This window comes from Blennius ocellaris, assembly GCF_963422515.1.
Source record: "Blennius ocellaris genome assembly, chromosome: 4".
In the NCBI taxonomy this organism is placed as follows: Eukaryota; Metazoa; Chordata; class Actinopteri; order Blenniiformes; family Blenniidae; genus Blennius; species Blennius ocellaris.
In genome coordinates, this window is record NC_137653.1 from 23,140,356 (window position 1) to 23,158,350 (window position 17,995).

General features: G+C 42.6%; 1 protein-coding gene across 2 annotated transcripts in view; it reads right to left on the bottom strand.

The window, feature by feature from the left end:
- The window catches only part of pdzrn3b (PDZ domain containing RING finger 3b), a 125,512-nt gene extending 112,742 nt beyond the window's left edge, over positions 1-12,770 (bottom strand). Inside the window, exons 1-3 of one of the 2 annotated variants that reach the window (XM_080495214.1) lie at positions 11,938-12,770; positions 4,592-4,678; positions 1,177-1,284 (exon numbers count right to left, since the gene is read on the bottom strand). In XM_080495214.1, coding sequence (XP_080351340.1) covers positions 1,177-1,284; positions 4,592-4,678; positions 11,938-12,651 — 909 coding nt within the window. In that variant the 5' untranslated portion in view covers positions 12,652-12,770. The remainder of the gene's footprint in view (positions 1-1,176; positions 1,285-4,591; positions 4,679-11,937) is intronic. The other variant, XM_080495215.1, reaches the window with a different exon arrangement.
- Positions 12,771-17,995: the final 5,225 nt, after the last annotated feature.

Here is a 17,995-nt window from a genome sequence, read left to right on the forward strand (position 1 = left end):
TGGGAGATATTTGGTATTCACGGTCTTGCCTATAGATGTTTTTTTTGCACGGACAGGAAGAGATCCAGATTGAACCACCAAACTTTAGCCACGACCGCCAACTTGGACTTCTAGTTTGGCCTGGAGCCCCGGAGATCTGAGTAAACTGCTGCTTCAAGCTGCCTTTTGTCTGAAGATCTCATGACGAATCTCAAGTTGCAAAAAGCATTGAGACACTTGATTGTGCTGCTTGAAGAGACTGTAATCGAGGACAAACGGGTCACAGCCAGCCAGCATTGCTTTAGTGAACTAGCCTATCATTTGTAGCTGTACAGTTGGTGCCAGCAGACTTGCGGCGATTCTCTTTGTTTTTTTGTTTGTAGTTAGCGTTCAACAGCAGGGATGACAGGATAGAGTGATCAACAGAAACCACATGTTGGGAGTCTTCTCTTTTTTTAGTGTAAACACTTTCCACAAAACAGCTCTGTGAGCAATGTGTTGGTCAGAATGCTCTGAGGGCAATTTCACTGAGGTTTGACTATAAAGCCGGCGACAAACCATATTTGTCATCTTGTGGCACGCGGTAATACACACTAGTAATCCGCGCAAACCTCTCTGTTTCAATACAGCCATTGTGCGAGGCTCTGCTTGTCAACGGTTCTAAAAAAGCCACCTTTGTGATGTTGAGTTTTTTCAGCGCATCCCTCAAGCTGACCTCGGGGTGAGCCGGCCGTTCCGCACGAGGATCTGTTAAGAGGCGAGAGGAGGATGCTACGCGGCAGCTCTGTCATAAGGGATTTGTTCGCTAGGAAGCAAGAAAACACACACAGCTCTCTCTCTCTCTGAAGAAGAAGAAGAAACCTAAGACAGGTCAGACAGCCTCGCCTCAGGTTTACCTCGACCTATCTGCAGCGATGCCCCACTTAAGAAAGCCTTTGCCCGAGTGCTGATTGGTGGAAGTATACGTTGAAACGTTGGCCGTCAGCGGGATTTACTTTCTGAAGCCCAAAACGAAAGTCCCGAAAATGCTTATTCACATTTGATGTGTCACATTTGCTACTTCCAGCTGGAGCTCAGAGGTCGCCAATATAGTCATACTGTTGAAGCGACGGCTTTGTGTTGCCAGACAGCCATTTACAGCACATCGACTTTTCTTTTCTTTTCTTCTCACGAAGCACAACAGTGTCGGTCACGTACCTCAGTTATTCTGTCGTGGATTTCAAGGCCTCCCTCCTTGTCCGCCGGTCCTTTCTCTATGATCTTGGATACAAAGATCCCTTCGTTTGAAGTGCTGTCACTGTCATCCTGTGGAAAAACGTTACAACATTATTTTCAGCTGAATGGGAGAAGCATAAAAATGGGAAGCCTGTGGATGTCAATAACGTGCAATTGCTTTCTCATTAATACTCTTCAATCAGGTAAAGCAGCCTTTCAATTGGTTCACTGGTACCAAATAAAGCCAACGTTTTGGAATTCTCTTGGTCTTCTAAAAAGTGATTTGCTTAATGATGATGTGACACGGCGTCAACAGAACGACTTGGGTGCCGGACTGTTGCTTCGAAGACACCATGACTGAATCGGGACCGTTCCTCTTGCTCAGTTTGATGATGTAGTTTGATAAATTACTCGACACATCCTTCTTCCTCCATACCCAGCCTGACAGATCACATTGTTCACGGGGACTGCATGATATTACGCTACTTAATGCTCATAATATTGGCAGGTGCTGTAATCGCAATATGACTTGTCATGAATTCAGTATTTATGCTTTCGCATTTGTACATCTCAATAACAGGTGTCCACCACTGCGTTTTAAAAATTAATCCGTTTGCAGATTTTGTTGTATTTAGCTAATTTTCCTTGTTTAATATCCAGATGATGATCATTTGGAATGCATTGCGTGACCCTATTTGATAAGATCATTGCAAATTGCCATCTTTCTGTCTATTCAACACAGAATTTCCAAAAACATGGATAAAAATCTGGGTTTTTCCAAAGTTTTTGTGAAGGAACCAAGCAACACAAGCCACTGCTAACAGTCTCTCTGGTGTGATAGTGAGGTGAGCAGCTCAGATTACTGAAAGGCATTTATCTCGACACCCAGCATCTAAATTTAGAGCAGAGTAACATCCGAATAACTTCAAAGTCAGATGAGCAACTACTGTCTTCAGGGTTTCTTAAAGTTCTCTTGATTACAGCAGATCTATCAGATGTATAGCTGCATGAATATATTTACATTCAATCAATTCACCAGACTATCACTTGTATGTTCACCTGAGTTTCATTATAAAACTCAGAAACACATTTTTTCATAGTGGGGCGGCTATAGCTGTGTTGAATTTGAGTCATCTTTAAAAGGTTTGATCCTCTATCGGTCCATTTGTCAAAATGTCTTTGAGCAAAATATTTCCAATAGTATTCATGGCAGCTGCCTCTATTTGTGTGTGAATGGCTGAATGTGGCCAACAATGTTAGAAAACAAAATGCTGTTTAAAAAAAAAAAAAGAACAATGTCGAATACATGGACATTCAGAAGGACACTGCGGTGGTCCAAAATATGTGCAAAAAGAAATAAAGTTACTAATATTGATGATGGTACCCCCAAATACATATCTTTTGCCATTCTCATGATATGTCTCAAATTTCTGCTCAATATCTTCCGATTTAGAAGTGGCTCACATTTCTCTAGCTATATACACAAACAAATGTGTTCTGTAAATGTTGTAAATACACTGTATGAATTCATAGCAATTTCATTGAAGTATGCATTTCGGAAATTAATTTCATAGACGTAAAGGAGTGTTGTAAACTGAATTGAACAATCTGCAATGTATTTCCTCAGTAAGCTGTTATTGTTAAGCTGTTCCATTAGTAAACTGAATGTGTTTTGCAATGAAAGTTGTCATTTAAAAAAAAAAATCCCCCAAAATATGGTACAATTTTAAAATTTAAAGGCACAATTGAACAGAGGATATTAATTTGAATAGTAAAAGGAATAGAATTAGGGAGTACTATCAATGATTTATTGAGTCACATTTTTTTGGACCACCCTAATGCACACAAGACCATGATTGTTATTATGGTTACTGTAAACTGTACAAATACCGAGTCCTAGAAGATTAAGGACTGGGAGTCATGACACTCTGGAGGCCGCCATTGCTGTTATTGTCCATCTACAAAAAAACTGTTGTCAGTGGCTCAGAGCACCATTGTCACGTAAGCAGGCCCCAAATGCAACAAAGGTTTTACATTTTCTCTTGGAAATAATGTTTCTGCTGCCAGAAGACAAAAGCTTGGGGTTTAGATTCTTCCCTTGCCGAGAGAGTTGACCTGAGCTATGAAAAAAAGCCTGAAAATAGTTAGTTATGCGTCTTATAGACATTATCCGAATGATTCCAGAGTCTGCAAAAATTGTGTTTTAAGCTCTCGTTTGTTTGATACGCTACCTGAAACATTTGCATGAATCGAGCGCGAATCACAATGTTCCGGTGTGCGCTTGGGGAACATTGTGAGCCGCGTTCCCACACGTTGCTCTTCAACCAGCTCACTGATTTGCTTGACCGCCACCACTTAAACTGTGGACAAACTTAAACTAGTCCCATTGAGAGACCGCAAAACCTGGCAGTTGATTGCGCTTCCCAAGCCGTACCCGGGGAAGAGCCACATAAAACGCACGTGTCAAAGGGCGATGGGATATTAACTCTTTCTACTCTAATGAATAGCCTCTTGCACAACCTGCTGATTTGAGGCGAGGCCGAGAAAAGACGAGTATTATCTCAAACGTGGTACGGTTGAGTTTGATGCATGGAGCTGTCACAGCAGCAAGGCAGGTTGCAAATCTACGCGACCGTGGCTCGACTCGGCCGGGGAAAAACACTCCTTTCTCTTAAATGTGCAGATCTTTTTATAACTTCCCGCTATAAAAACTTTTAGCGAGATAATCTATGTCACTACAGAAACGTGCGTCACTGTGGCTGTGGAAAATAAGGGGGGGAAAAAAAATAAGAGGCCTGACTGGGATAAAGAATAATACCTTTCCTGCAGAAAGAAGCCCCATGTATGGAAGATAGAGAGAAGTAGTGCCGATACTTTCAACCCTTCACTCAGCAGAGCGTGTGGCATCATTAATGACTTTCACCTCAGCGCTCGGAGGCAAAGCGTGGCTGTGAGAGAGGTTTGCTGGGATAAGAGACCCTTTCCACCCCTCTGTGTTTACCTCACCACCAAAATCCCCTCAATTAGAGACAAAACAACTGTGGTTGAAGCCATAATCCCTGATTTAACTCCCATAAAAGTAATTATAGTTTTTTTTTTAATCTGTGATCCAAATCCACCAAAACCAGACCAATACATAAACACAATAAAACTTGATAGATGCGGTTCATCCATCCACAGACGAGAAAACACATGCGAGACTGTCTTAAGCTGCGTCAGTCGGTACAGAGGGAGCTTGTGGTGCTCCCAGTATGTGCTATTCATTCCTGGGTTGCCATACGACACTTTGTTGATCACCGGAGAGAGGGGGAGGAAGAGAAGAAGAGAGAAAGAGAGGTGGGTGGGTGGTTGGGAAAAGGGGATTTAATACTTTGGAGGCACTCCGCTTTCAACCTACCGCGCATGGCCTTCCTCCTATGATGTTAAAACCCAGAGATCCGCCCTCACGGAGAAGGACAACGGTCACGCTTTTAGTTTCGCCTTCCTACAGACAGAAAGACAGAAGAAAGACATGCGAAGAGAGAGAGAGAGAGATGGCAGGAGGTTATTCATAGCAATCCATTACAAGCTCCAGGTGAGAGTGACAGGAGAGGAGAAATGATCAGCAAGCTTCTGAGCAGAGGAGCGCAAACACGGCGTTCCGAGTGAAATTGGACATGCATGTACTTCACACTGACTAACGTTTGTTTCCTCAACACTTAGTGTGGCTTTTATTAGTTCCTATGATGAGAAGGCTTTAAAAAGAGGTCACGGCCTGCAAAAATACAAGGGGGGGAAAAAAAAGGGTGTAACTGAAAAATGCAATGAGTTCCATAAGTCATCACTTCTATCCTGTCTGTGCTGGATGCTTGACATTTCCAGGGTCTGCTCCACACTATTAAATGTCTTCAACTTCCAAAATAGTTGTCCCACAGCTGCACGTTCGCCAAGTTATGGCTCGCCAAAAATGGTCTTATAATCCCTTTTTGATTTTGGAGGTCCTCACATTGGATCACATATAAAATCATGCGAATAGCAACAGAGATGGGAAACACTCGTATTCTTCACGTTCAGCAGAAATACAGATACAGATTTATTATTCACTCAAGCCCATGCTATCAGATGGCCTGAAAGCTCTGAATCTGCTCCATTACCAGTGTTGTCTGGTTCGCTTTCAGCTATATTTTCATCATATTGTCACTGCATGTATATGTAAGTTTTGTAAAGCACTGGGACTTTTTCCATACGCCCAGTTTTCCACATCAGAGACTTTGTACCCAATACAAGTCGCATTGCCAGAAACTTTGCACATTTTTGGATCTCATGATATCAACATACACTAAACTGTAGATTTAGCAACAGACTGTCTGAACGGCAATCAATTATGTTCCTATGCATTGTGTGCATTCAAGTTTTAAATATTAAAGCAAGGGCAATACATTCAAATCAACTGATAAAAATTCTGTGATTTCACAGGGGAGGCATATTTCAACCCCACAACTTTTTTGTCAATCAAACTTTTGGAGTGTAAAAGTAAAGCCCAACTACATACTCTGCTGAGCAAGCCAATCATATTTTAATGATTGAATGGATACTGCACTTTCCCTTAGCATTGTTAAGGGGGAAAGGATGGTGAGTGGCACTAATTGAATGCTGAATTCCTGCCAAGTGGTTGCCCAAAAAAAAGAAAAAAAATGTGGCAAATGGGCAGAAAACCTCTAATTTACAGCAGGCGTGTTTAACAGCTACATGACATGAGTTTTTCTCAAAGTAGGCAGATAAAGTTACACTGAGTTACACAGGAAGTAACCAAATGAATCTGGTAATCAAGAGGTTCAAACAGTTTGACAGTGTGGTTACTTTCTGGGAAAGCATGTTTGACAGTGAACAACATTAAATGTAAACAATAGATAATAAGAACTATAATTACATCATCAGGTACAATCAATTTGTTGACTTAAGTCAAGTGTGATATGGTGTGAAGTAATTAGTAATCATAACATTTTTGTGATTAATTGCTATATTTTGTCATTTTGTACTTGTATTTGAGCATAAAGTCACTGTGCATGGAAACAATTCAAGTTGAGTCACTCTTGTACAATATCTGGTTGATCCTGACATTGCGAGTAATTGGTGATATATTATGCAGTAGTGATCTTTGTCTTTTGTTCATTTCATGATGCTACATATTGTTCTCTGCACACGTGTGTGCGGTTTTAGCACAAAAACAAACAACATGTATTCGTGGCCCAACATTGTTTTCAGTGCCATTTCCATGTGAATGGACATTGTTTCCTAAACGTTGCTGTGTAAACATGAAACTTTTCTGAAACCAAAACGATGCATTTCCACTTGAAACATTGTTGTGTGAAGGGGGCCCGAGAAGAGACAGTTTCCACCCCCTCTCTTTGGTCGCCACAAGTGGTTTCCAAACCTGCGGGTGGAGGGCCACTGTCCACATCTGCACTTTATACTGGATTTGAAGAAATGCTTCAACACTTTAGCCAGCCCAGCAGCTGAAACAGCCGGTTCGAAACACAAGGCCGCAAAACCCCTTTCCCTCTTACTAACTGTTGTCCTATGTAAATTAATACACTGGAGGATTTCTCACTCAGAGTCATCATGACATGCAAACCCTGCGAGCAACTCGCCGACTCAGCCCTTAATCTGGTCTTTCAAAGCGTGGACTTAGAGAAGAGTTATGAGGTAACATCATTTCAGCTGCCACTCCGGCCTAAATATAATGCAGATATTATTGGCACTTTACAGTGTCCCGGCTGGCTTGTCGGACAAGGGGACCATCGTGTGTGTGTGCGTCAGGTCCTGAGGGAATGTGCGCTCCTGCACTGTGTCACGGCAGCATTAGCGCCACATGCCTTCGAATTATAGCGACTACAGCCGTCACTGTCAACAAGACGACAGTTGGGCATTAGTTATATTCAACAAAAACTGTTAAAGCAAAGAGGTCTGGGGTACACGTCACCTGCGTAACCAGGCCTCTGAACAAATTGGATGGGTTTTTGAAGAGAACCGTGCCTTCCAGCTTCATCTGCGAGAGCCATTAAAATGAACTCCAAGTAATTAGGAAGCATCCACATCTGCGAACACTCTGGCGAGGCTCTAATCCCTAAGAAATGAAGTAAATCTCTTCAGGAGGCTTTGCATTTACTAATGCATCAGGTGTGCCTGGGTGATTAAAAAAAAGAAGAAAAAAAAGAAACTGTCCTCACCAGCAAATGTGCGAAAACATCATGATCGCGCAATCATTTGGGAACCGTGTCGGGTAAACAAACGTTTAAGTTTAATAGGGGAATGAGTGGAGCAGTTTGTTAGCGAGGGAAGGGAAGGAAACCTTCAGCTCGCTGCTGGCGACTTGGCAACCTCGCGGTGAGCCTTTACCTCAGCGGCCGTCACACTTTCCGATCCTGCCCTGCATGGAGCCGTTTACCTCAGAACACAGTGCGTCTAAATATAGAGGAGGTTTTGTAAAGCACAGCAAAAAAAAAAAAAAAGAAAGAGGAAAATATCAATTTAGAAACTTACAGGCATGTGATCCAGAATCCTGAATGCAGAAATTTGGGGCATTTCTGACCACAGTTGTGGTGTAGATTTGTAATTATGAAACATTTGTGAGTGGTGAAAGCGAACCAACCCGTTTCCATTCATTACCCAATAAAACGGTTATTCTCAAGCCCTGTATACACGACAACGTTCTCAAGTGAAAACGCACATTTTTAATTCTGTTACGCGGGGTGTTTACACAACAATGGCGGTTGGAGCCACTGAAAACTTCTTTCTGAAAACGGAAAGAATTTTCTTTTTGAAAAGGCTTTGACTCCGTGTCCATGGAAACGGGGTCAAACGGAAAACTTACTTTGCATTTTGAATTTCCATTTTCATGACAATGACAATAGTTCTTTGGCAAATGCACAAGTAGATGGACAATAACAACAATGGCAGCCTTCAGAGACTCCCAGTCCATGTTCTCCTGGGACTTTGTAGTTTTATAGTTGAGAGTCACCGGAATAACACTACAACTTGGTCGTCTGTCCATACAAATGTCCATGTTCACCCATTGTCAAAGTTTATAGCGCATTGTTTAAAATGTATTAAAAAATACGTTGCTTTCAGCGTTTCTGCCGTTGCCATGTAAACGGACATCGTTTTCAAAACATTGTTGTGTCAATGCTCAACTTTTCTGAAACGAAAATGCAAAATCGAGGCGTTAACGGGGGCTAAGGGACTTCATGGTCGTGTTATAAAAACACGAGCCGCCACGTCCAAATGACATTGTTGCATGTGAATTAGCTTTATTATGATGCGAGTGTATGTCACAATATAAAGCACTCTTCGCTTCTACCAGTAGAGGGCTCGGTCATCACAATCAGATGAACTTCTTGACAGTTTTAAAGAGCAAAAGCCATCATCCCCAACAGCCAAGGAGGGAGTTCAATATAAGGCAGGAAGAAACCAGTGACAGCGCTTCCAGCAGCCCTGAAGTGAAGCAGAGAGACTCGCGTCTGAGCGTCTTAGTGTTTGGGCTTTGTTTTATTGCTCTTCCTGTCTCACCGAAGCAGTTTAGCATTACGGGCTATTATTGGAAACTACAGTCAGTTCTTCCACATGCTTGTGTCTTCTCGATCTCCCTCGCCGGTGCGGTCTTCTTTTTTTTTTTAAACAAAAACGGTCAGACCTTCCATCTGGCTTTGGAAGCCAAAGTTGAAGAGAGACTGAAACGGAACGGAGTGGGTTACCCGTCAAACATCACGCAGAGTGACGGGCCTGTGTTTACTCTCTGACAGTGACCTGAGGAGCTGATATGTCACAACAACTCTGCATTAGAGCCTTCTCGCCAATGACGTCTGGAATTGTGGCACACAGCTCGTAACAGACGCACTCCTTTTAGTTGTTCCAGGTCTGCGGGAACATGACAGCTGGGTCACTGCCAAGGCTTTAACCCTTGAGGACCTCTGCAAGGATTTTTGGGCAACCTTTTCTTGATTGTTTGCAAGGTTCGTGGCCCATTTCTGCCGATCACAATGGAATTTATTGTCTAAGGTGAGAGATGGTTCCCCCGTGTAGAAAGCCTTCGAGAAACCATCTGACAGGCATTTCATCATGTGGAAAACCAAAGAGTATGTCATTTTTTTTTGTCATGTAATTCAGGATCTCTCCTAGCTGTGGAGTGATGAAACATGGCATATTGGCTCATAGGAATGGAAAACTGTGGTCCAGTCCCTGGGTCCAGATAGTTAATCTATGTATTTTGAAAGTAGTGAAATAATGTAGCCAAAACCACAGAAGTATTGGCCCATTGTTTCTGAAAATTCCGGTTCGATGCACTAATATCTTGCTATGAAAGGTGTGTAGAATATAAATAATAATGTAGTCATCAACCGAGGACGTCATCGAAAATTTGTTTTTAATGCAAACTCTGCTATAACTTTGACAAAGACAGATTTGCTGGACTTCTTGTGTCACTGACATTGTCTTCCGAACTAATAAATGATTATGAATTACAGTAGTGTCACTTAAATGGTGAAACCACTTTAGTGTTTCCTGGGTGAAAACCAGTTTCCCTTCTGATTAAACCATAAAAACCTGAAGGAGACTGGAATAAAAAGCCAGATTGCACTGTACTGAATGCACCGTCATGAATTTCTATGTCAAAATATATTGGTTTGCTCACAGTATTGCAATTTAGCCTGATTTACATAGTTATTATCCATCTACATCCATGTGCAGAAGCACTCTACAACACAGCCGTGGTGTACATGTGCAGTAGCAGCATTTCACAAAAGTTGCGTTTTCACACATTTACATGGAGATGAAGATGTCGCGCTTTCAAAATGTTCCACCTTGGGAGCCGCTTTCAAAACATTGAGCACCATCACTGTGTAAACAGGCTCCCAAAACACAACGGGAGTTTTCCGTTCTCACTTGAAAACGTTGCGTAAATGGGGGGGGGGGGTCTGAATTATGTCATGACGCTGTCCACCTTAAATTGTCCTGATGTCTGTCATGAGGTTTTTCTGGCCACCAGTCCTGCTCACTACTCGACTGCCTCCACTGAAAAACATCATTCACATTCTTACAAGCCACATCATCATCACCATCATCATTATCATCATCCACTGAGCTGTTCCTCCTCTACATGGCCGCCTCTTTTCTCTTGCGTGAAATGATTTTCAAGACAATTCTCAGGCCTTTTTATGTCTATTCAAAGCACAGGAGCCCAGAGTTTTAATCCTCCTGTTTGCATCAGCAGACGCATGTGGGGACTAATACACTCCATGTACAGTGTATCTCCGTCGTTGCACTGTCAACTCAACTGTGATAACTCGTTGCGGGAAACTTCTTCTCTACCAGCGCGAGCCATTTCACAATTTTTTCCCCACATTAGTGCTTTTTGATGCACAATTCTCCAGTCCGGCGGAACGGATTCTGCCGGGAACTGAGCCTGAAGAAGACGGAGAGGAGGGGCGGGGGAAGCAAAGTCTGAAAGCAGCGCAAAATGATTTAGTAAAGAGCGGCTTTTGGAGGAAGATTAAAGGAGAAAGTTCTCATTCATCCACATTTCTCCATCCTCCCCTTCTTCTTCTTCTTCTTCCACATACTTTCTAACCAACCACAATGTGACCACTCCACTCTGATGATGGCAGCAGCAGCAGCAGCAGCAGCAGCAGCAGCTCAGCCTCACTAATTCAATTCATTAACTGACTTATGAACTCCTGCATCCTTTATGATGTGGATTATTGCCCATTAGCTTTTAGATTTCGGACCGTAAAATATCCTCACCCCAGGAGGGGAGGAGGCTGGTGTTTCTGGATGTTACCACACCACAAGTGTGCACACACACTTCCTCCCAACCGCCCACCCCACAAAGGAGGACTTGTATTTGCCCATTGATTTAGGAACACTGTCATGATGTAGCAGGAATAGTTCATCACAGGGAGAAAAAAAAAAAAAAAGGAGATTTCTTCTTCTTGTTGAGGATCTTGCAGACTCTCCTGCAGCTCTAATTTAAAATGTTTGTCTGGGGGGGTGGGGGTGGGGGGCATCCGATGATAGAAAGCCTCAGACCAGCATGCTGTGAGGAGGCAATATAAAGTGGGAACCTGGCTCTTGTTGTGTACAGAACTGCAGTAAATATTTGGCCCTCCCCCCATTGACTGCCAGCTGGCCACAGGCACAGCTGACATCTACGTCTCGCAGCAGACAGAACCAAGGGACTCAACTCCCAGGAAGCAAAAGGAAAACTTGTGTTTTTAAGTTTTTAAAAGTGTCAAACCCACACGGAGATCCCAATAAATGAGTGAAGATACTTTTTAGTGTTTATAAACTTTCTACACAGTTGGTTTGTACAAACTGATCACAGATTTCAGCGATCACTCTCATTTCAATCCCGCAATGTTCTGTCGTAAAAAAAAACAAAGACAAAAATGAGTGTGATGGAGTTTGTATGGAGTTTAAACAGGGGCTTTCATAGTGTCGAACCCACATGGAGGCCCCAATAAAACGAGTCAGTGAGCAAACAACTTTTCTTCACAGCTTGTAAAGTTTGTGCAACGGGAGGTCAGGACATGCGGGATCGGAATGAGCGTTAATCACTTTGGATAGATTCACAGTCATGTCAATCCATCGTGATTGAAATGGATGATTCCAACCAAGCAGGACTGACGCGAGTGTGAAGGAGTTTGCGTGGAGTTTTGCACCGGGACGACAGGCGCGCGCGCGCGCTCTCCCTTCCCGTGCGCTCCTCACCTTGCAGGAGAACGCCACGGTCCTGGTGAGGGAGTCGATCCTCTCACTGTACTCGGTGAATTTTTTCTGGTACTTGAGCGCGGTCATCTGCAGCTCCCCGTGCACTGCGGACAGCTGCGCCAGCAGCGCCTTCTCGCGCTTGTTGGCCCGGATGGTCTGCTTCTTGAGCTCCCGGTCCAGCAGCAGCACTTTGCAGCGCAACGCGCCGTTGTGCGCCTTCAGCGCGCGCACGCAGCAGTGGCTCTTTAACTTCTGCTCGCGGTGCGTGAGCGTCAGCCCGCAGCCGCCGGCGCACATCCCCGCCGGCCGGTGCTCGCACGTCTCCCGCATGTGCGCGTCCACGTCCCGCAGGTTGAGCACGTCGTCGCAGCCCGGGTTGCGGCACTTGGCCGGGGAGAAGTCACACATCTCGGCGTGCTCGGCCAGCCGCTGCAGCCTCACCACGGCATCGCAGCCCCTGGCGTGGTTGTCACATTTGATCTCCAGCTTCAGGATGAGGTTCTTGAGGGGCAGGACGTGGTTGAGCTCCTTGGCGGAGATCCGCTGACATTTGACGGGGCAGCTGCTCTGCTGGACGACCCAGGGCAGCACGCAGCCGGAGCAGAAGACGTGTCCGCACGGGGTGGTGAGCGGGTCCTCCAGGACTTTATTGCACAAGTTGCATTTGAAATCCGGGTCCACGGTCCCCTTGAAGCGGTCCAGCTCGAATCCCATTGTCTTTTTTTTTTTTTTTTTTATCTCCCCCCCCCACCACCCCGAAAATTCAAGTTTCAAACTTGCGTGGACTCCCCACCCCCGCACGTCCGACTCATTGGAGGAGCGCACCGCACGGACCGACTGCAGCCTCTCCTCACAGTCTAAACTCTACTAATTGACCGAGACTTCTGGTGCCTTCAGGGACGCCTCGAAACTTAAATTCACCAAAGTTTCAAACTTTAAAAAGAGTTGTTTACTCACGCAAAAACACCCTTTTCATGCCATTTTACTTCATAAACCTATAGATTTTACTTATGACGTCTATTTAAAACCGTTTATGATATACAAGTTCAACTTCAGAAAGTAAAAAGTTGATTGCAAATATTTCACAAACTTTAAATTCTTATAAGTTTATTTTTCCTTAACTTTAGTACATTTCGAGACGCTATATGTGTCACATTTCTCTCTAAAAAAGATCCCGACACTTTAAATGTATTAAAAACTCCGTTTACGTGACATCATAGGATAAAACCCACACTTTGAACAGTCCACGAATGCAACATTCCCGGAGACTGAAGTGTGGAAGAATTCCTACCGTAACCAACCTAAACAAGGCGCACGCGGTATTCAAACATTGTTTGCGACTTTCTGTCAAAATGTTTGTGTTTAATATCATCAGACTTCTTTTTCAAGTTTATAGAAAAAACATTTAACTTACTATAGAAAATCTGATATTTAGCAATAGCATGATCAGTTCCATACAAAACAATATTAATAATAATAATAACTCTGCATAGCATTGTGACCAATGAATAGATAAAACTCAGTATGAAGGTTAACTCATCAGAAAAAGGCAACATCATCAAGAGCTGACATGGGAAAAGTACTACTAGTAGTAGTAGCAGTAGCTGTAGTGGTGGTAGTAGTAGTAGTAATATAATAATAATAACAACAACAATAACAATAATAATCATAATCATAATAATAATGTAATTTTGACTGAATGACCCATCGGGAGCAGCCACACAGAGCAGCGCTCAGGGGGGAGCTGGTGGGGACCGAGGGTCTTCAGGAGGACAGAAAGGTCAGGGCAGAAGAGAGCTGCACTATCCACTTTTATTTCTCTGATTGTCATCCAAAAAAAACATCCATGGGAAAAATCCAGGTTCTCCTTGGGCCAGCACTGCTCCTCATCCACCACCAGAAGCATCCACCTGTACCAGAAATTGTGTGGTGAAGTCGGATCTCGACACAGTTGCATTTTAACTGCTGGAATGAATCCTCACAGTCAGGCTGGCTAAACAAATCTTTATTGGGGGGGGGTCCAACAAGAAATTCCACATCACATATTTTTGTTTTTTATTATCATTGCTTGTGGGCCTGTATAATATTGAGTATTTCACTGTTTTATCTTGTTTCTTTCTATTATGATTTATCAGTTTCCAATTAATGGTTGGCACTTGAACCAGATGGCCAGCCCCCGCAGACAGCACAGCAGACCCCATGCTAACCCTGCTGAGGGCAGAGGGCTCATGGTGGTTGGCTAACATTTAGCTTCCATAATATAACTGTTAAAGGTGGAAAAATGGCCCTTTGGTCGTCCCACTTGCCAAGATGTGCTCTATCCAGCCGTTGCTGATGCTTTCTGTTCATTTTGCTCTTGTTATATGGTGACAAAAGATGCCTGATGTATCTTTAGTTTTTTCCTAAACTCAGCCGAACTGTCATTTCCAGTAAACCAGCACCAAAACACATTCATTTTCTAAAAGGGACTAATGAAGCGGCTGCTTGTATTTGTTTACAAGTATGTTTAAAAAAAAGAGTCTTAATAAGTGCTCTATATTCATGAGCTGATTAAAATAACTATAATGTTTCATCACTGGAGGCCTCTCGATCTAAAAAAGGCAAGATTGTTGTAATGTGGTTTATAAACGCACTTTATTTAAATGAAGTTAACACAGACTGAAATTGAATAATAATGAATAGCCCCACCTGAGAAATGTATCACCACCCGCCACTAAGTAGCAGTATTAATAATAAGGTATAATTAAAGTGGCAGTACTAACAGAAAAGTATATGAAAAGTACCAGTAAAAATTGAAAAAGTATCATTGAAGTAGGGATGCACCAATCCACGCTTTTTCACTTCCAATCTGATCCGATACCTGAAATGAAGTTTTATGTTGGTTGTTTACATTCAACACATTCAACAATTACATATTCCCTTCAACAACACAACCCAAAAAAGGGTCTGGGCAGAAGCAATGCTTTATTTTCCAGCCCACCCTGGACATCGTATCAACTCAACAACAATGCTCACATTCCTCTATAACCATTTGTAAATGTTTTTGCAATTAAGAAAACATACTGCACAGATTATTCATGCAACCGATATATATTAATCATGTCACATTTGAGAGAATTTTCAAATTTTAACATAGAATGGATTAACTTAAATTGATCACTAAGATCATTCCATAATTTAAGCAAACCTCTTAAATTATAACGTCCTCTTCATAATTTGAAGAAGGATTGGATGCTCATGGGAAGGTTCACATTCACAGCACGAAACATAATTTCCAGCAATTTTAACTGAACTAAATCCATACATTTTATTTGTTTGGATCTTATAAAGAGTTGATTTGTCAATTCCCAGAATCCAGCATTATTTATTATTCTAATTGCTCTTTTTTTTATAGTTTAATGATTGGGTCTAGGTATGTTTTACAAGCATTTCCCCATAATTCTGAGCAATATAATAAGGAGGGTAGCACAAGAGAAAAGCGTACAATACAATACATGCAGACATTTTGTGTTCAGTGAATTTGGATATCTGGCGATACCGATACTATTCCCATACCAGAGCTGTTTGGTTTGGTTTGAGCCAGTCTGCCATACAGCAAGTCCACAGGAGAAAAAACAGTTTGAAGCCTGTGGCACCTCTGTCTATGCGAACAAACGAAAAGGCAACCATTGTTCTTATATTTATCTTTAACTTGCCAGTTTCAGCCGCAAATGTCCTCGACATTTGTTTTAGGGTACCGTTCAACAAGGCCATCAGTTTCAGGGTGATATGGTGTCGTCCTCATGCCTTTCACACCCAAGCCTCGAGGAGAGCAATTTCATCAGGGTGACATGAAATTTGAATCTTAGGATTTTTTAGGGAATGCCAACCCTAGAGAACAACTCTACTGAGCAGTGAGGGTTAGGGTTATAGTTTTTCACTTGTACCAGATGCCCAACCCATGGTACATTATTGCCCAAATGGAGGATCAATGAGTGATATTCTTTTGTTACAACCAGCCAAGGTTTCTCAAGATCTGCAACATACAGGTCTTTTATAATAAAGGGATCCCCAATTTCATTTTTCATTTCACTCATGCTTGCAGTTAGGTCCTCTTCAATTACACAAGCTTTTGCAAAGAGTGGTTGTTCTGACTTACTTTGAAAGTGACTGGAACCTGTCATTGTTGTTATCGTCCATCTATTTGCACGTGTGCAGAAGAAATATTTACCATGGCCGTATTTCACATGTGCAGGAGCAGCATTTGAGAAAAGTTTAATTTTCCTCCTACACAGAGTCGAAATGTTTCCAAAAAGTTGCTTTATCGCCCGTTTCCATGGAAGCGTTTTTCAAAAATTTCACCTTGGGAGCGGGTTTTTTAAAAAAGTTGCATTTTCCAGTTCCTCTAAACGCCATTGTCGGTGTGTTAAAGCAGGGCAGCATCAAAAACATGTACAACAACATTCCTTCTGGAGCTTAACATCAACGCTCTACAATAATACTTTGTTATAATGGAGATGCTTAGAAGAGCTATAGGTTTGTCATATGTGACAATATGTGTACATAAATCCTCTTTATTTGCCCCTCGGCAGCTTCGAGCATTCAGAGCGGAAGTAAATGCAAGTGGGACGTTCCTCGTGGCACCCCACTTTGAGAAAGGGGGAGATAAATGCTGAAGTTTGTGAAGACTCAACACAAATCACAGGATGCAGAAAGGAAATGGATATTCAAAGCTCCACTGTGGGACTTGTGTTTGAGCACAGACCTCTCACTGCACTGCCTCTTGCAAATAATAGTATACCGTTTTACCTCTTCCACACCCAGAGCGCAGCGCCCATTCAAACCCAGCAGGAGGCTCCGATAGCGTTGAACTTATTTGAATTGTAAATGAAACTCCAGCGAGCACGATGGAAAAGAATCAGGCTCGGTTTCAAGTGAAAACTCCTTGTTTTTCCATTTCCATTGCAATGGCAGAAACCCTGAAAACTAAGTTGTTAGCAAATTGGCCACTAGTGAGCGCTGTTGGTGGTTTTTCTAAAGAAACCACACATCAATGCAGAGGGCAATATGGTATAAACATTTACAGACATTCATATAGCCAGATAACTAATTTGGATTACTATTACAGGTGACTCAACTGTAAAACTACCAAGTTTCAGGAGAACGTGGACTGGGAGTCTATTTGTGCAAATCCAGAAGAACTACTTACGACAGCTGTGCTGCGCATTCACAGTAGCAGTGCTTCTGCCCATCAACATTTCCAGAAGGATTAATTTTGAAGCCTGAGAGTTTATTCAAAAGTTCCATCTTGGGAGCCATTTTCAAAAATTCGTGTTTGCAGTACATCCGAGTATTGTTGTGTAAACGGATCCTAAAAACACGAAATGTTTGCATTTTCACTTGAGATCATTGGCGTGTAAACGGGCCCTCAGGCTTCACTGCTCAGCCCGTGTTGGTCCCGACTCCGCCTTGATTAGATACCCATTCTGTTCGCCCCCTCTTTCGGAAATCCCGTTTTATGCAATGCCATGCTCAATAAAACCGTTCCATATGTGTGTTATCCAGAACTAAAAACAAGGGCTTATCAAAGACTTCACGGACAAAGTGTGACAGAGAGGCTCTGAGCTGGTGGGTAATCCAACACTGATGTTATGGGATGGAAGAAAAACTCCCCCAAAGATCTTTGAACCGAGTACATTGAGCAGGTCTCGTTCTCATGAAGTGGTTTGATCTTTTGTTCTCTAGGTCGCGGCTTGACTATTCTCAAAAATAATATTTAATACACTTTATACATGGGAGAAGTCAAAAAGATTTGGGGGAAAAGGAGTGGTGATTTAGTTTAGCACAGCTTTCTTTGGTTTGGTTTTATAAAGCAACGTCATCACTGTGCTACTGATTGTAAACGACAAGGTTTGTAAATAATAAATGAATTGCCCACGATTGCTTGAACACCCGATTCACTTGAGGTTAAGCTATCCCTTGAGGACGATGTCTAAAATGTTGTAACTAATGCAATCACAAAAAGAACAAGCAGCAACAGAACAGCTGAGATAAACTACTTACATTCAAACATTTACGA